Source organism: Blennius ocellaris, assembly GCF_963422515.1.
Source record: "Blennius ocellaris genome assembly, chromosome: 6".
In the NCBI taxonomy this organism is placed as follows: Eukaryota; Metazoa; Chordata; class Actinopteri; order Blenniiformes; family Blenniidae; genus Blennius; species Blennius ocellaris.
The window spans coordinates 21,318,212-21,334,512 of NC_137655.1; the positions used below are offsets into that span (position 1 = coordinate 21,318,212).

The window sequence follows — 16,301 nt, forward strand, 5'->3', positions numbered from 1 at the left end:
TTAGGAAGTTGCCTCAGACCTACATTTGTCTCCGTTGTTTTATTCAGTTTTGTTTGTGCATTTGGTGGCACACTGGCTTAAAGCAGCCGATATGCAGTGTCTGATATTTGGGGGTTTTCACAATCCGATGTATTCCATCCAATCAAGTTGACGAAACCACTTTCTTTGTAAACAAGTGAACAACAACATTTGTTTTCAGTTGACTGGAAAGCATACATTGCCCCTGTCATGATTTTTGACACCGAATCACAGTTTGCTCGGAGCATCGGCTGCAGGTCAGAGGTGTGTCGCTCTGCAGGAGCATGATCAACATCATCTGCTCTGTGTTCTGCCAAAACCTCCATCTTAAATATCCCGAGGCCCTGGATGAGAGCATGTCCCTCCTCTTCGTCCTCCTCCAACTCGTCCGTAGGTAGGCGGGATGGAGGAGGTGAGTGAGCTGCAGCAGTACAACGAAGGCCAACATCGACGTCCACACGGCATGCTTTGTCCTGCCTGGTTCTCCGGTTCTCAGATCACGTCCCACCTCAACAGTGTGTTTCTCAGGCATTGGAAATGAGGTATTAACATCTCTTTCATTTTTAATATGCATCTAAAACTATTTAAAATACCCCTCCCAAACTTGAAGCCCAGCCACAAAGGCCCAAGTTCTGGGATCTCACTTACACACTCGCTAATTATAGTCCACTGTAATTACAAATGTGTCATTTCTCATTAGGCCTTAACAGCAGACATGCAAATGAAACTCCATTTGGGAGACTTTAAAAAAAAATCTTTTCCTCCACTCCTTCTATCTTTTGGTTTGATATAGAGTAAAAAAAAAGAAACAGCTTTAAGGAAATCATGTCTCGATTTTGATGAGGCTCACATCGCTGTCATTATTAATTTATTATCTGCATTTGCATGTATGTTAATTAAGCCCTTTGGGGAGAAACAGAAAGCATGTTTGGTCTTTGATTCGATGTGTTCTGTCTGTCTGTCTTTTTTTTTTTTTTTTTTATCCGTTGCTGCTCATGTTTAACTAGTTTGTTTTTTCACCTCTTCACTTTGGCTCACATCGCACAACTTGAATCTCAACCAAGACCTTTTTACTTATGACGCCAAAAGCAAAGATGAATATTCAAGCTAAAAGGGTCTGAAATAATCAGCGTTTATGTGTCTAACCTGTGCCATTTTGGCGACGTGATTGTTTTGACATATTGTAGCTGGAGAGTTAGTAATTGATTAGTGGTGGCTAATGCCAGCTTTCTTCATAAATCAACCGAATGCAGACGGCGCCAACGCTGGTCATTCGGCCGTGTTCACTCGCTCACACCAGCAGTGATCGGCTCAGTTACTGTGTGAAGCTGCAGTACTGCAATATTGACCGGTATTGGAAACTGTGTGACCTCAGGCTCCGATCTACGCATCGTACAGAACCATGTAATGACATTGCATAACGTACAGAAATGAAAACAATTACTTGCTTTCTGATTTTTTGTCTTAATTCTGTTTCCCTCTTCACTGTTTGCAGTGCATCTATCAAACATTGACTAGTCTTTTACACTTAAAAGTCTTTGTTGTTCAGTTTTTGGACCGACAACCGAAGAAAAACAAGACCACACATACAAACAGCGATTCCATCCTTTCTGGGGACATTGCATTGACTCACGTCCTCACAATCAGATCAATTCATTATTTATATTGCAGACTTTAATATTTGTCCTGACAGTGACATGAGTCCTCATGGGTCAGTGCAGTCGAGACTAACCCTGAATCATAACCCGCAAATAGAATTTATATAAATTAGTGTTAGTCTCATGATTTAGGACCCAACAAGGTATGTCAAAGAACAACATTCCTAATTTTGAGACCTTACAAAGACAGAAAATGAATCTTTCTCTCTCTCCATTAGTGTTTTACGGCACCTAAAAACCAATAATAAGATTATGATTCCACACTATTGTCTTTTGTATTGCCTGCAGCACACAGCTGATTTCCATTAACTTTCTTGGTGAAAAATGTTTCAGAGAAAATTTATTTATATTAAATAATGAATTTAATTGGATGCAAAAACCATCACGTCCAAAGTTTGTGAGGTGGCCTGTTTTGTCCACTTGAGGGCATCTCTGTTGCCTGATGAAATAAAATGACTTTTTAACTTTTCTTTTTGTAGTAAAAGCCTTGTTATTTCAGTTTGTGTTTTAGTGCAGTGCTGGGGTGGATAGCGGTCCGCATGCAGAGGAGCATCTCGTTTCTAAATGTTAAGCCTCCTTTCTGTACAGGTTATCATCGTGACTCCGTGACTTTCACAGTGCTTAACCTGTGTTTATTCACTGGATCTTGTTCACATGAACCGTCGCTGCTCTTCTGAGTCGACAGGAGGGAGGTAAATCAGATGAGATATGTCTTTGATTTGGACTTTTTAGAATCTCCATGAACACTTGGATTTTTCTGTTCTGAGTGAATAAAAAAGTTTTTATTTATTTTATTTTTTTTATCTTGAGTCACATTCTCTGTGCAGAGCAGCTTCTCTGCTCATCACAATAATTCTGCAGTGCCCTGCTGAGCTCTGCACTGCCCTCTAGTGGCCAACAAGTCGTAAGACACTTTGAGTGGGGATGCTCAAGCAATTTTAGGGATAATGTTCTCCAAAGCTTAACCTGTGTTTGCATCTTCATTTTAAAACAGTACGCTTTATCTTTGATATAACCCCAGGAGTGCAGGTTCACACTAAACTGTCAAAACACACCACAGTATACTTGTAAGCTGGTAGCAATGTGTTTGTAACTGATGTAGAAATGCTGGGTATGAGCTGGGCACCTAATACACTCATGTGTGACAGTTTGAAAGGCTCTGGTATAAACACTCATCTGCTATTTTTTGACAATCACAGCCATACGGAAATTAAAGTGAAGTTCATTAGACAAGAGGAACAAAGAAAGAAACAAGATAAGCATTTTCTTCCATACATTCATCTTTTTTGAGGAGCCATAACATTTGGACATGGTGCTTTTGTGTGGTAGGCCATCATGTCTCTAAAGTTTAAATATAGCCCAAACTAAATATTGTTATTGGAAAGTTCTTCTCTTTCCCCCTGATATTTTTTATACGTTTTATCTGCACTCTATTACGGACAGACAACTTTGGTCATTGTATCTAACATACTGATTTCTTTATTCAGTACAGTTTTCATTATTTTCTTTTTGTCATAACAAATTCAAAGTAGTTGTATGTCACTTATTTAAATCAAAACAAATATATATATATATTTTGTATTTACCTTGAAATAATCCAAGTAATGCAGTAATTTAGAATATTTTTATTTGACATCTGGTTTAAATGAGCCTGAATTGGCCGTCATCCTACTGCAAGAACTACATCCATGTATATATTATTGACTCTTTTGTAACAACAGTTAGATGCAGGAAACATGTTTATGTCAGCAAGGAAATAATCTTCCATGCCTCTACCTGTTGTTACAAAATGAATGTCAAAATCAACACAATTCAGCTATATTCATGTACAGTATTTCTAGAAATTGTCTTGTTGGCTGCACAGTATCCATACTGGAGTTTGCAGGCTTTCGATTGCCAATTCATCCATACAATTACAAAACATTAAGTTCCATTTAGTCCAAAATTCATGCTTCGGCACCAAACATACAACTAAAGTCATCGAAAGCCGTCTTCTTCAGCAAGAAAAATAAGCAGTCCTGCAACAGATGGAAGGGTTCACACAAAGCTGCGATCTCAACATCACTGAGTCACTCTGGGATTACATGAAGAGGCAGGAAACACTGAGGCAAGCTTAAATCACTAAAGCTGTGGCAAATTCTCCAAAACGCTTGAAAAGAAGGTTTTAAACTACAGGAGTGTTTTAGAAGCCAGAGCCTGTGTGACATGGGAATCAGTTTTGACACACATGTGAATTATTATTCATATAGACAACAGGACCATCTGCTGTTTCACCCTCAGGGCTGCTGTGTGATACCAGAGAGAGAAACTGATGTCTTCTCAGTTAAAATACTCAGTTTTCCTCATATTTTTAATTATTCGTCTGAATTGTTTGTTTACAGACGCCTATTGTTGATTGTTTGGAGGAAGATGATCCAATGTCTCTCTTTTTGAGGAAATGTTTAGTGGAAGTTTGTATTAAGATTAATAGACACATTTTTATGGCTATTTGCACAGGTAGTAAACTGTACAGGTATATCTGAAAGCTTATACAAAGTACTTAAATACACAGAAATATCAATAATGGACATGAAATGTAAACTGTAAAATATAGACGCTCTTGCTAAAAAGTCTAGAATTATATCAAAATAATACAAAGGTTATGAGGAAAGAACAGAACGATCACATGATATGCCGTTCAATTACAAGGCATCTGTCACTACTCCTGAGAGAATAATTTGTTTATTATGTTATTTGAATAATGAGAAAATCTCCATATCACTGCATATGTACATATGTCATAAATATGCCTCTGAATATGTAAATCAGTGTACTTTAGTATACATACCATATTAATATATCAATATAGCATGTATGTGAATGGTTGAACTACTCACATGATATAATACATGTGATTGAAAGGTTAACAAAGCATGTGCAGCAGCATGGTTATCAGAAGTAAACTGTATAACATAGTTTTCAGATCAGGAGTCGGAATACTAATAAAATCAGTGTATACATGTGATTAGAACATCTGGTGTGAGCCTGGCATTGTGAGGTATTTGATCTATCCCGAGCTGTGCTAACATTTGATTTGTGAGGGTGTTAAAGGGTGTCTGAGTGTGTCGTAATGTCTGCTGGTTAATGACTGCTGTCATACGAGGGTATTAACCTCCTCGTTTCAGACTAATCACTGCACTTCTTGTTCCCCCCGTCACTTCAAGTCACTCACAGTCAAACTCTTGTGGAAATGCACAGAGGATCAACTTTTATCAACCTCATTTTATTCTCATGGCCGAAGAGGTCACAGCGGCCAGACTGCAGCCCGGACTAATGACAGTTGACCCCATAATTTCTGCCTTTCCAGGCGTCATTAGTCTTTCATTGTCAAGTGGGGAAAACTTTATTGGTGCTCTCAATCAGACGGAGGACTGAGGTCCCATTTACACTCATTGGCGACCTATGGTGCATATATATGAGCACACCTTCACAAATCTCCAGGAGAGTCATTAAAATAAGAGCAATATGAAACATACCTATTGGAATATTTCACTGAGGTGTAATTTTTATGGCCATGACTGTGAATTTCTCATTAACGAGTGGACATTTGTCATGTTGTTCCAGACGACGTTTTTACAAGACCATGCGTTTATTCCTCATTAAATTAGCTCATAAACGTGAAGCTTCATTAGGTATTATTTTCAAATGAGTTCTTATTCAGATCATTCTCTTCCTTTAATGTGAACACTGACCTAATACAACAAATATTAATAAAAGCTTTACAGATCAATTTATTATTATTCTGTGATTATATTTATTGTAGTCGATTAAATTGCATAATTATAGCTTAGGCCAGGATGTTTTTTTATTCATCAGAGGTTTTGACTGCACCAGACAATGTAAACTTTCTTAAACCACTGAAAAGGAGCTTTGTTCCCCTCATTTTTTGGTATCTTTGTGACGATATCACTCTAATCTCTGCCGCTGCTTCTGTTGCTGCTTTGCTCTGCAATAAGACAGAGGGAGCAAGAAAACAATTTGTCGTCTCTTGATTTGTTCCCAGCCCCTCTGAAGCTCAGTAATTATTATGCTACATCTCATTTGTTTCATCCATAAAAGAGCCGATGTGTGAAAACAACAATTTGTCATTTTTGCTGGAGTTATGTGCCAGACTATTTTTGGCTGTGACTAGTTGCCAGACAACCAGAAGAATTTTTGAGAGGTTTACTGTCCCAGCAAGACGCTTCTGCACATAAAATCCCCAAACATGCATCATGCAGGAGGCAGAGCAACGCTTCTGTGGTGTCAACCTTCATTTTCTTAACTGCCAACAAGAATGTGCAAAGTATGACATTTTCTAATTTATTATCATCATGATCTTTACTGTTATTGTTGTCATAAACTTTATTGTGTAAACTTTTTTGATTTATACTTGTATCTTACTCTTCGCCCGGATGGTGCATGTGATGAAATGTTGACCGTTGGCTGTGGGGAACCAGGATTGGATTTCTAGTTGTGGCAGGACGATAAGTCTGATACACTATAATACTGTGATGATATTAGCTGACTAAGGGCTTTTGTTAACACAATGTTAGTCACGTGCATTTAAAGGTGCCTTTGTGATGACACAGTATGGTGCTATGCGTAATTTAAATTACATGTCATGTTTTTGTATGTTTATTTACATGTTATTGTTGTGAAAGCAACAGGGAGCTATTAGAGTTAACAAACATGATAACACCTTTCAGGTTGAAGACCCCTGGTCAAACAGTTGTTTTATAGTTCCATGGTTCCTTGGCAAAGTATTTAGATCATTTTACTTTAATTCGGGCCATGTGGTGGGGCAGTGGTTAGCACATTTTCATCACAGCGTGAATAAGCCCTGTTCACACTTATTTTTCAGTTTAATATCACAAGTTGTGATTGAAGAAACTGTCTTGATAAAAACCGACCTCACAATGCTGCTTATAATGTAGGGTCAAATTTAGCTTCTGCATAACCAGATTTCTTACACTGAAGTCATTTCCCTCCTCTTGCGTGTGTGGCAATCTGCTGCTCGTTTACAGGAGCTGTAGTATTCACAATACTATCAAAGGTAGAAATTAATTCTGATGGATCTGTACCTTTTGTACACAGGTACATAGGTATAATCTGCATCTTGACAGAAAGCCAACTAAAAAAATACACTAGCCACACCTGAAGGTCATTTGCTTAGCTTTTATTTAAACAATTTAATAATTTAGAAAATCATTTTGATTGACTGACAAATTCCCACAATTCTTCATTTTCAGTATTTTCCTCTTCATTTCAAGTAATGACATAGTCTGAGGTTATTGTGATGTGTTTGTTCTATGTGGCTACATTGCTACATGTATAGGTTATTGGCACATTGTCATAAATGTTACCATAGATTCTTTGCTGCCTGTGTGTTTGCAAACTCACTGCCAGCACGCCCACATTGCAGTCACAACCAGGCTGATACTTCTTTAGCGCCGCAGGTGCGCTTACTGACCTGATTTCCTTCATATCTCATCTCTGCATGTGTAAATGGAGCTGGAAATGACCTGGCATCACCCTCATTACCATTCGATTAAACCTCCAAGCATCGAAAGGGCTGCATTTCCGTCCTTCACCTGGGCTGGAAAATGATTCACATTAATTTGAACAACCATGCATTTCCAAGGGGGACTAGCGCATTGTCTTTGCTCACACCCCACCCCCCCGTGCACTGCATAGTGAACAATAAACGCCCACACACATATGCACACTTAGTGTCAGCCTTCAGCTCCAGAAGCAGGCCTTGCCAGAGGGGTTTGGACTAATTGATATTCTCCCACACTGCCCCGGGCTTCTCCAAGGAACCTCACTCTGCAGTGCTGCTGACAAGGCACATTTCATCACTGCTGCAGACTTAAAATAGGATCAAAAGAAGAGGGTGTGTGTGTGTGTGTGTGTGTGTGTGTGTGTGTGTGTGTGTGTGTGTGTGTGTGTGTGTGTGTGTGTGTGTGTGTGTGTGTGTGTGTGTGTGTGTGTGTGTGTGTGTGTGTGTGTGTGTGTGTGTGTGTGTGTGTGTGTGTGTGTGTGTGTGTGTGTGTGTGTGAGTGAGACAGAAAACTTGAGAGTGGAGAACACAGAGGACGGCTGCCACCAGTATGTGGACTCCCTCGTGAATTGTGACAGTGTTTTTGATTCTGCCTGTCTGGTTTTTGATCCTTTACTTTTGATTTCCCTTTTGCTTTCCCCGCTCCCATCTTTATATTTGCCTCCATTCTCACATTAGAATCCTTAAACACCCTTGTGTTGCCTCCTCTCAAATCATGCACCAATATAGCTGAGTTGTTTTGTGATTTGAGCCATTATTCACTACTTGGCCAATCATTGCTACGGGGGGTTCCACAGGGCTTTGTTTAATCACTGCCACTTGTTCCCATTTTATTCTCCTTCCACTTGTTTTAATCAGGTTTTCTTTAAATGTGGAAAAGTCACAGTATGTGGTAACAAAGCCCCCCAGCTGTATATATTCTTTCTCCTTAGTGAGTGACCTTTAATCCTAAAGCTATAGTGGTCAAGAAGACCTAATTAGTAGCCTTCATTATCCTTTGTTCCACAAGCTAATCAAAATGTCCTTATTAGACCACCATTCTTCTTTCGTAACCAGCATTACCGACCCAAACACCCCCTCACTCATGTCTTTACTTGCAGGTGCAGCTGCAGTAAGATGTAGTATTATAAATGCATGCGAAAAACAAAGAATGCATCTTCATTAAGTACTGACTGTATTTTCAGTCATTTTAAGCCATACATGTGTTATACAAGTGTGTACAGCTATACAAGTGTTAAAATGTCTTGTTTCTTCCTCGGGTTAAGGATGTTGGTAAGTGGGCTAACAGTTTGAAGTCACTCTGTTTCATTAAAGTCACCGTCGGAGGTCGCCACACCTCAGGCCCACTCCAGTTTTCCTCCCTGGGGGAAGGGCAGCACTCCATCACGCTCACAACAAAGAGACATATTGTAATGTGGCTATACATATTCTCCGGTGGCATATTTAGTGTACCTTACAGCGATTATGTGACGTACAGTTAAGTGATTTTATGACTCTCTGCATGAGATGATGAACCGTCTATTAAAAGGTCTGTGAGCAGACGTCGAGGGAGCTGCTCCACTTGTTTGGACCCTAAAGTCTCTCCAGGGGTGTTTTTGCACCCTTCCACGTGCATCATTCATTCACAGTGAAGCAGGAGTGATCCCACAGGCAATAAAACAGCATTCATACATTTCATCTTGGTTTTTCACTTGAGGGAGCTCTATCATTCATTCATTCATTCAATCATCCATCCGTGTTATCAGACGGCTGCAGGGAATAACCAGAGGAAACCCTTGCAAATGAGAAACAATAGTCATGAGAAAAATCCTCATCCTGCATTTGAATGGTTCAACTTCATATTAGCTGTGAATGAAAGTATTCCTCCAGTTACTGGTCATGACCAGTAATATGGGGGTGTCATTGGTGAGAGTGAAATAATGTAGTCCTGATAGACATTCCCATTTGTATTGCATTATATGACTAGATAATCTTTTCTAACCCGGATGATTTAAAGAGGTTGTGATTTTACTGGTCAACCTGAACCAAAGCAGATTAAAATCGTTCTATCATGAAAAGTTTTCATATTCGATAGCATTTTCTCCTCATGCGGAAGCCGGGATCTGTCCTTTCGTGTACATTCTGAAGGCTGTATGATGCATGCAGGGCCACACACTGGTATAATCGTAAGCATTCTTGCCTCGCTGTGAAAAAATTCACCCTTCGGGTCCAGGTTTCCTAGATTTTCTGTGTGGAATAAGTGTTCCTCTGGTTTCCTCACTCAACCCCTCCTAAAACTCACTGAGATCCATTTCCGACTCAGAAAGTTTCCATGGGTGTATCTGTGTGTGTGAGACTGTGATGGACTGGTGACTTGTCCAGGCTGCACCTTGTCTCCACCCTCAGTCAGCTCCAGCACCCCGATACCCTCGGTTTTATACTTTCACTGAAATATTTGCATCCTGTGAAATGGGGCATCAAAAAACAAACAAACAAAACCAAAATATACTGATGTTGTTATATGCCAGGACAGCAATACCCAGGCTCACTTTCAAGCACTTTCTTGAGTTGGCATAAGCTGCATTAAAATTAGAAACTTAAGACACATTGCATGGGAAAATGCATGATCCAATAAAATACCTGCCACCACAGATGGACGTGGGCCTACGAATGCTCTCACACCGATGCTGATGCAGCCCATTTGTTCAAAACCTCACTAAATAAATCTTCACCATTACAGTGTACACTCATCAGCCATAACATTATGACCATTTGAAGAGAATGACGGTGATTATCTTTTGCCGTATCCAACACCTGTTAGTGTGAGGGATATATTATTCAGCAAGTGCACATTTTAAACTCACAATTTATGTGTTCAAACCCACAAAATGGGTAACCGTAAAGAATCAAATGAGCTTCACAAGAATCAATTTGTGATGGCTTAATGGCCAAGTCAGAGCAGCTATTGTGCTTTTTTTTTAAGTCTGCTGTAGTTTATTTTGAATTATTCAAGCAGCGAACAAATGGCATGGTCTTTGCAGGATTATTAATGCTTGTGGTCTCATGCGGGCCATGCCTCTCACCTTCCAGGTAATAAAGAATCTGCTTGAAACATTTCAGTAAACATAATTATGCGGGTGGCCAGAATGCTGATCAGTATCGGTGCACAATTAAAAAAAGACAAACAGAAGCATCATTGCAGCAACATTTTTTTAAGTCGCCACCACTGAGATTAAGCCACGAGTTTCACTGTCAAACAAACATGACTGTTCAAGAATTATTAACTGAGCATTCAGGTAAGAGAGAAAACCAGTCCACCACAATTTCACATAATGGCCCCAAAATCAATCCTCCTATCTTTTACACTTTATCCACCTTGTAGCTGTAGGATGGAGCTTATCCCAACTGACGTTGGCTGACACAGAAACACAGGCAACTGCACACCCTCGAATTCACACAGTTTAGAACCTTTTGGGCTGTACACAGAGGAAACTGGTACACAGGGAGAACATGCAAACTCCAATCACAAAGTCCCGTGGAGCAGCGATCGAACCAGGGACATTGTTGCTCTAAGATCAGTGATTCTTGCATTCCAGCTTTAGCTTTTGCAACAACAGCAAAATGCCAACTCCAAACCTGTATTCTCAGTCTACACATTGATGGATTCAGCTGAATAACATGTCCGTTTCACTTCAGGGGAGACTGGATGTAAAAAAAACAAACAAACAAAAAAAACCTGCTTATAACAGTGCTGACCAAACACAATTTTTTTGTGTGGAAGAAAACTGGAGCACCCAGAGAAAAATACAAATGCACAAGCAGAACATTCAACCTCCACACAGAATGGCCTAAATATCCAATCCAGACTCGGCCTGCAGACTTTCTTGCTGTGATGCGATACTGCAAACCACAATACCACTGCGGGAGTCCATCAATTTCTAAGTACACTTCATAAATGCTGGTGCTGATACTCATTATCTTCAGGCTGGGATCCCCTGACCTTTGTGGCTTATGCCCATCATACACACTTAATTCATGACCACTTAACAGAAGCTCTTCATATTTATTCCTCTTTTACAAGCTCTTGATGTGCACTCATCTGTCTCAGCCCTGCGATTACCTCGGACTATGAGACTCATCAAAACAAATGAGACACATTCACAAGCACTGTAGGACACACAGTCCATGAGCCGGCTTTCTCAGCTTTTATTGCTGCATTAGATGGACTCATGGTGCTCAGTGATTGAACAGCTAAGGCACTGGGAGGAAGAAAAAGACAAGTGAAAAGAAAATGACATAAATCCCATTTCCACAAACTCACTTCTCATTGTAAATTTAATTATCTCTCTGTTTTTGATTAGGCAATGCAATTTGATTCCAGCAAGTTTGGCTTTTTTTTATGTCACTGAGCCTCAGAACCACTGAGCCACGCCGCCTGTTTTTCCTATCAGGATGAGTGATAAAAGAACATGGCCCTGAAGCAAAGTGATAGCAATAATCAAATGGGTTGTTTACTCTGGTTCTGTTGGGTGACATTTGTTTCAGCTTGGCAGCAAGACATCAAGCTAAGATAATTTAATTTCCTGTGAGGAGATTGGATTTAAATGTCCTGACCTGATGAGGCTGTTGTTGCATTCATCGTATGCCCTGCTCCAATGAATCTTAGCACATTTCACATGTCATGTTCTTTTATGCAGGACAGATGTACGCTGTTTACTGATATACTGATTTTGTGGCAATATTGTCTTTATATCAGATGTGTAGAAACCAGTCGGTGTTGCATTTCTTTGTTTCCTATTAGCGCCTGCTGCCTCATTCCATGCAGATTCTGTCCTAAGGCAACATTTAGACCTATTGCATTTGTAACGAAGCTCCAGACAAAGTGTCCAAACATGTTATCCAGCTGTCTCTCTCCTTGACTCAAGTTAAAGAATGAATGAAGTGTTTAAGGTGTTGGTAAACAAATTGATGTGAAGAGCTCGGGGCAGACTCCGTTCACCATAACCATGTTAGATCTTGGAAGGAGGAAGTATAAATGGGGCATTAGGAGTTGCAGGGAAAGTCTTGGCTAAGAGGGCTTTGGAATGGCACTGCAATGGACCATCATACATTTACATGCAGGAGGAAAAAAAATGTAGGTATGTGAGCGCTTGTTTTGCTGCATGAGTGGGTACATAAGAAGTGTAACATGCTTATTTACACCATAGAAAATCATTGTTGATCTTTTAACTCTGCTGTCTTGCATGTGAACGTTTGTCTCACCAGTAGAAGAGTATCCATGTGTTTAACCTCACGCTGTCTGACTTAAAGGAAAAGCCTTAGTGAAAGGCCTCTTACAGAACTGAACTGAGCCTTACCTTTTATATATGGGGACCCTCGTGTAACTGAGATATTCATGTTATTATATTCTGTTGCAATTACAATGAGATATCACTTGTAAATCATTTGTGTTTCATGCTGAATAAAAAAACTATAGCTAAACAATATCAATATGTAAAGCACTATGTAATGTACTTTTGGCTTTTCGCTGAGTCACTTCTCAAACTCCATATTTGCTAGAATTTGTTTTTTTTTTTATAAAAGAAGAAGAGAAAATGCTCCTGCTAATTTACTTTTATCTGCAGAAAAAGGGTATCCCGCAGGGTAAATTTTCCATAATTTATGGCATCCTATTGGTTTTTTCTTCTTTGTTTTTCCTTTTCTTTTCTTTTGAGCTGCATGAATGGTAAACTGCTTACAAAGTCAGGCATTGCGAGTGGCCCGGAGCACTGCAGATAATTGATTATCCATGTGAGGAAAATGGAAACTCCGTGAGCTGGAGGGGCGTGATGGTGGCAGCTCTGCTGTGCAGGATGTGGTGGGGACCATTGTTGAGCTGACAGTGTCCGCTGCTGGTTGGAGCGTTAACTGCATGTCTGTGCCTTTCACACACACACACACACACACACACACACACACACACACACACACACACACACACACACACACACACACACACACACACACACACACACACACACACACACACACACACACACACACACACACACACACACACACACACACACACGCACACACAGGGCATGAATAAAGTGTGAATAATGTGTGAGGATGAGAATTGCGTGGCCAAACTTTTGCTGCACGTTACACGAGGATGCTTTTACCTTTCTGGTGTTGTAGTAAAAACATCTTGCATCAACACAAATGATCGTCAATGTGGATTGCGTGCATTTTTTTTCTCTCGCGAAAAGCATATTCATTCACTGCCCAATGGTCGTCAGTAACATCCTTGTTATTTGTTTGCCACATCACTCAGTCAGACGTCGTTTCGTATATTCTTCCAGCTGGATATCAACAGGTGAGGCTGCTTTGCGCACAGAATGCACACCAAAGCAGTGCAACACAACAATCCAGACCCCCGTGCGCCCGAATGTTTAATTACAGCCACAAACAGCAGATGGCTCTCTTGAGTTTTAATTCCTGCTCCTGTGATTGAGACTTAGATGTTATTCGCCTCCAAAATCAGGAATATGATCGCATATCTTGCGTTTTCTATTCATTTTATTTAATATTTTACGGAATCGTCTGTTTCGGGCTCCACGTTGAGCTGCAAGAAGTGGGTGGGGTGCAGTTGCAGCTGCATCTTTTACCTGAGACATCACCCAGTTAGAGGTGGACGTACAGATACGGGTTTATGGTGTCCGACTGAACCAGACGTTTTCCTCCGTCTCTGAGCTGTGTGGTGCTGAAATAAGAGGCGCTGTCCTTGGTGCTGAAACCACAGAGCCAAACGAGCGCAGCCTGAATGAGGAGCCAGCCTCTGAACCATACGGCTGGTGTCTGTGCCACGACAGGGAGCATAAATAAAGTTAAATCACCCTTTTGGATTTTTCAGATTTGCATTTCAGATTTGCCTGCGGGTGCACAAATGTTTCTCTGAGCTAAGGTTCAGCTTGATCTCTGTTCTTAAAGTAAATGTGTCCCACTGAAGCGTTACACTCTAATGGCAGTATGTAAACCAGCTGTTTATTCCCTTTCAAGCAGGTTCTTGGTGGTCGCGGGGGAAGGAGTGGGGGGGAGGGCACACGCCTCTCTCAGGCGTGTGCAAACGAATGGTTAGGACTTGTTGGCAGGGAATGATCGTTGGTCTGGGGCATATATAGGCTGCAACGACTGACCACCACTTCCCATCTTTTTCTCTTTCTTTGAGCGTGGGAAAACAAACTGCGCCGTTCATCCGTGGCGTTGCTTTCCTCCTTTATCCCCGTTACGCACTGATCGCCATACTTGCGTCCCCCCATCTCTCTCTCTCTCTCTCTCTCTCTCTCTCTCTCTCTCTCTCTCTCTCTCTCTCTCTCTCTTTCTCTTTCTCTCGCTCTCTTTCTCCCTTGCTCCTCGGGAAAATGCACGGGTCGAATTGAGAGCTGATCACCGGGGGGTTCAAGTTTCTTTATATGTGTGGATGCAGCCTGTCACACAATGCAGACGTCATCTCCACAGGACTCCGATCAGCTTTTGGTTATGCTTTTTCACCCGCTGCCCGGCTCCTCTCTCACCCCGCCGCTCATGTTTTGGTGTGGATTACAGTGAAGAAAACCCGTTTCCTGCATATCATCCGATAAACCGTCCGGTGATTGGAATATGACTTGGTGTTAATTGAGGTCTGTAGATCACCAACGATTGCGTATTTCTTTGCGTCTCCAAACGTGCAGCTGTGGATCTTTGTCGCCGATTGTCTTTCGCAAACTTGGAGTTGTGTCCGCTTCGTCCGGGCGGCTGCGCCTTCAGCCGGGTTGTGATCTCCGTCGTGTTTGTTTAATCGCAGGCGGCGCACATGCACATTGCACAGGCGTCCCCACTGCAACCTAAACAGTGACTTATTGTGACAGAGCAACAGCGACGGCTTGAAGGAGGAGAAGACGGAGGGAGAAGAGAAAGAAGGAGCGGGTGAATTTGCCGCGTGAAGACCGCAGCCGGTGTTGGACCTTTATGGAGGCGACGCTGCCGAACATTTCACAGACAATGAACAAATACAACACTGTAACGGTACGAATAATCCTCTGAAATCTTGGGCTGCGTGAGTTTGGCATAGCTCCTCGTCAAGGCTGTGGTCACTGATGTATGGAATTACGCATGAACTGATCCCATTATTTTCCCACCATGCTCATTAATTCTTCGAATGATAATGACAGCTGGTTTAATATCGCAATTAACATGTAGTGTTTGGACAGAAACCAAATCCAGCGACTGAAAATCTTTTTTTTTTTTTAACACCTGATATCGCGGAACTGACCACTCAGCCGCCACCATGGGACTGTGACCCGGGCTGCGAGCTCCGAGAGGCGGCTGTTTGTGTAGTCTGCGCTCCGCGTACAGACTGGACCTGAGCAGTTGTGACATTTTGAGCCATGGCTGCTGCTATCGCCAGTGGGCTGATCAGACAGAAGAGACAGGCGCGAGAGCAGCATTTGGACCGACCCTCGACCAACCGACGGAGGAAAAGCCCCAACAAGAACAAGGGGCTCTGCAATGGGAACCTGGTCGACATCTTCTCTAAAGTGCGCATCTTTGGCCTCAGGAAGCGAAGACTACGGAGACAAGGTCTGGGAACTTAAGTGTGCAAAGTGCCTTCTTTGTTAGCGTCGAGCGTTTTGTCTTCGTAAAACATGTGCATACATCCAGACACTGACTGATAGTTCAATTATTAGGCCTGTTGCTACCGTGATTACACCTGTAAAGATAAGCCACACTGCTCCTTATGCACATTAACCAAGCTTTAAAAAAAAGAATAAAAAGTTACAACAAGAAACAGAACACTTTATTTCTGTGTGATGCTCATTAGTTTAAAATAACCAATCCCAGGCTCCTGACAAGTGGTAACAAATGCTCCAGACTGGTTTTCCTGAGCTGTCACCTCTGTAGTTGTGAAAAAGGGGCTTGATCATTATGAAGCACATGCAGAAATTGGTAGAACTGCTTAGTAGGTAGTATCGCAAGAGCCAGAAATGAAACTAATTTCTATGCAAGTAGAAAGGTCAACCTCTCCCATGAAATGGAGGTTACCC

At 41.4% G+C, this 16,301-nt stretch overlaps 1 protein-coding gene across 2 annotated transcripts in view; it reads left to right on the top strand.

Moving 5' to 3' along the window:
* fgf14 (fibroblast growth factor 14) overlaps positions 1-16,301 on the top strand; it is a gene marked incomplete at both ends in the record, with an annotated part of 112,311 nt that overhangs the window by 56,503 nt on the left and 39,507 nt on the right. Inside the window, one exon of one of the 2 annotated variants that reach the window (XM_080497864.1) lies at positions 15,645-15,837. The exons of the other annotated variant lie outside the window; for it this stretch is intronic. Within the exon in view, the coding sequence (XP_080353990.1) occupies positions 15,645-15,837 (193 nt within the window). Of the gene's footprint in view, positions 1-15,644; positions 15,838-16,301 lie in introns of those variants that run through there. 2 annotated transcript variants of the gene reach the window in all.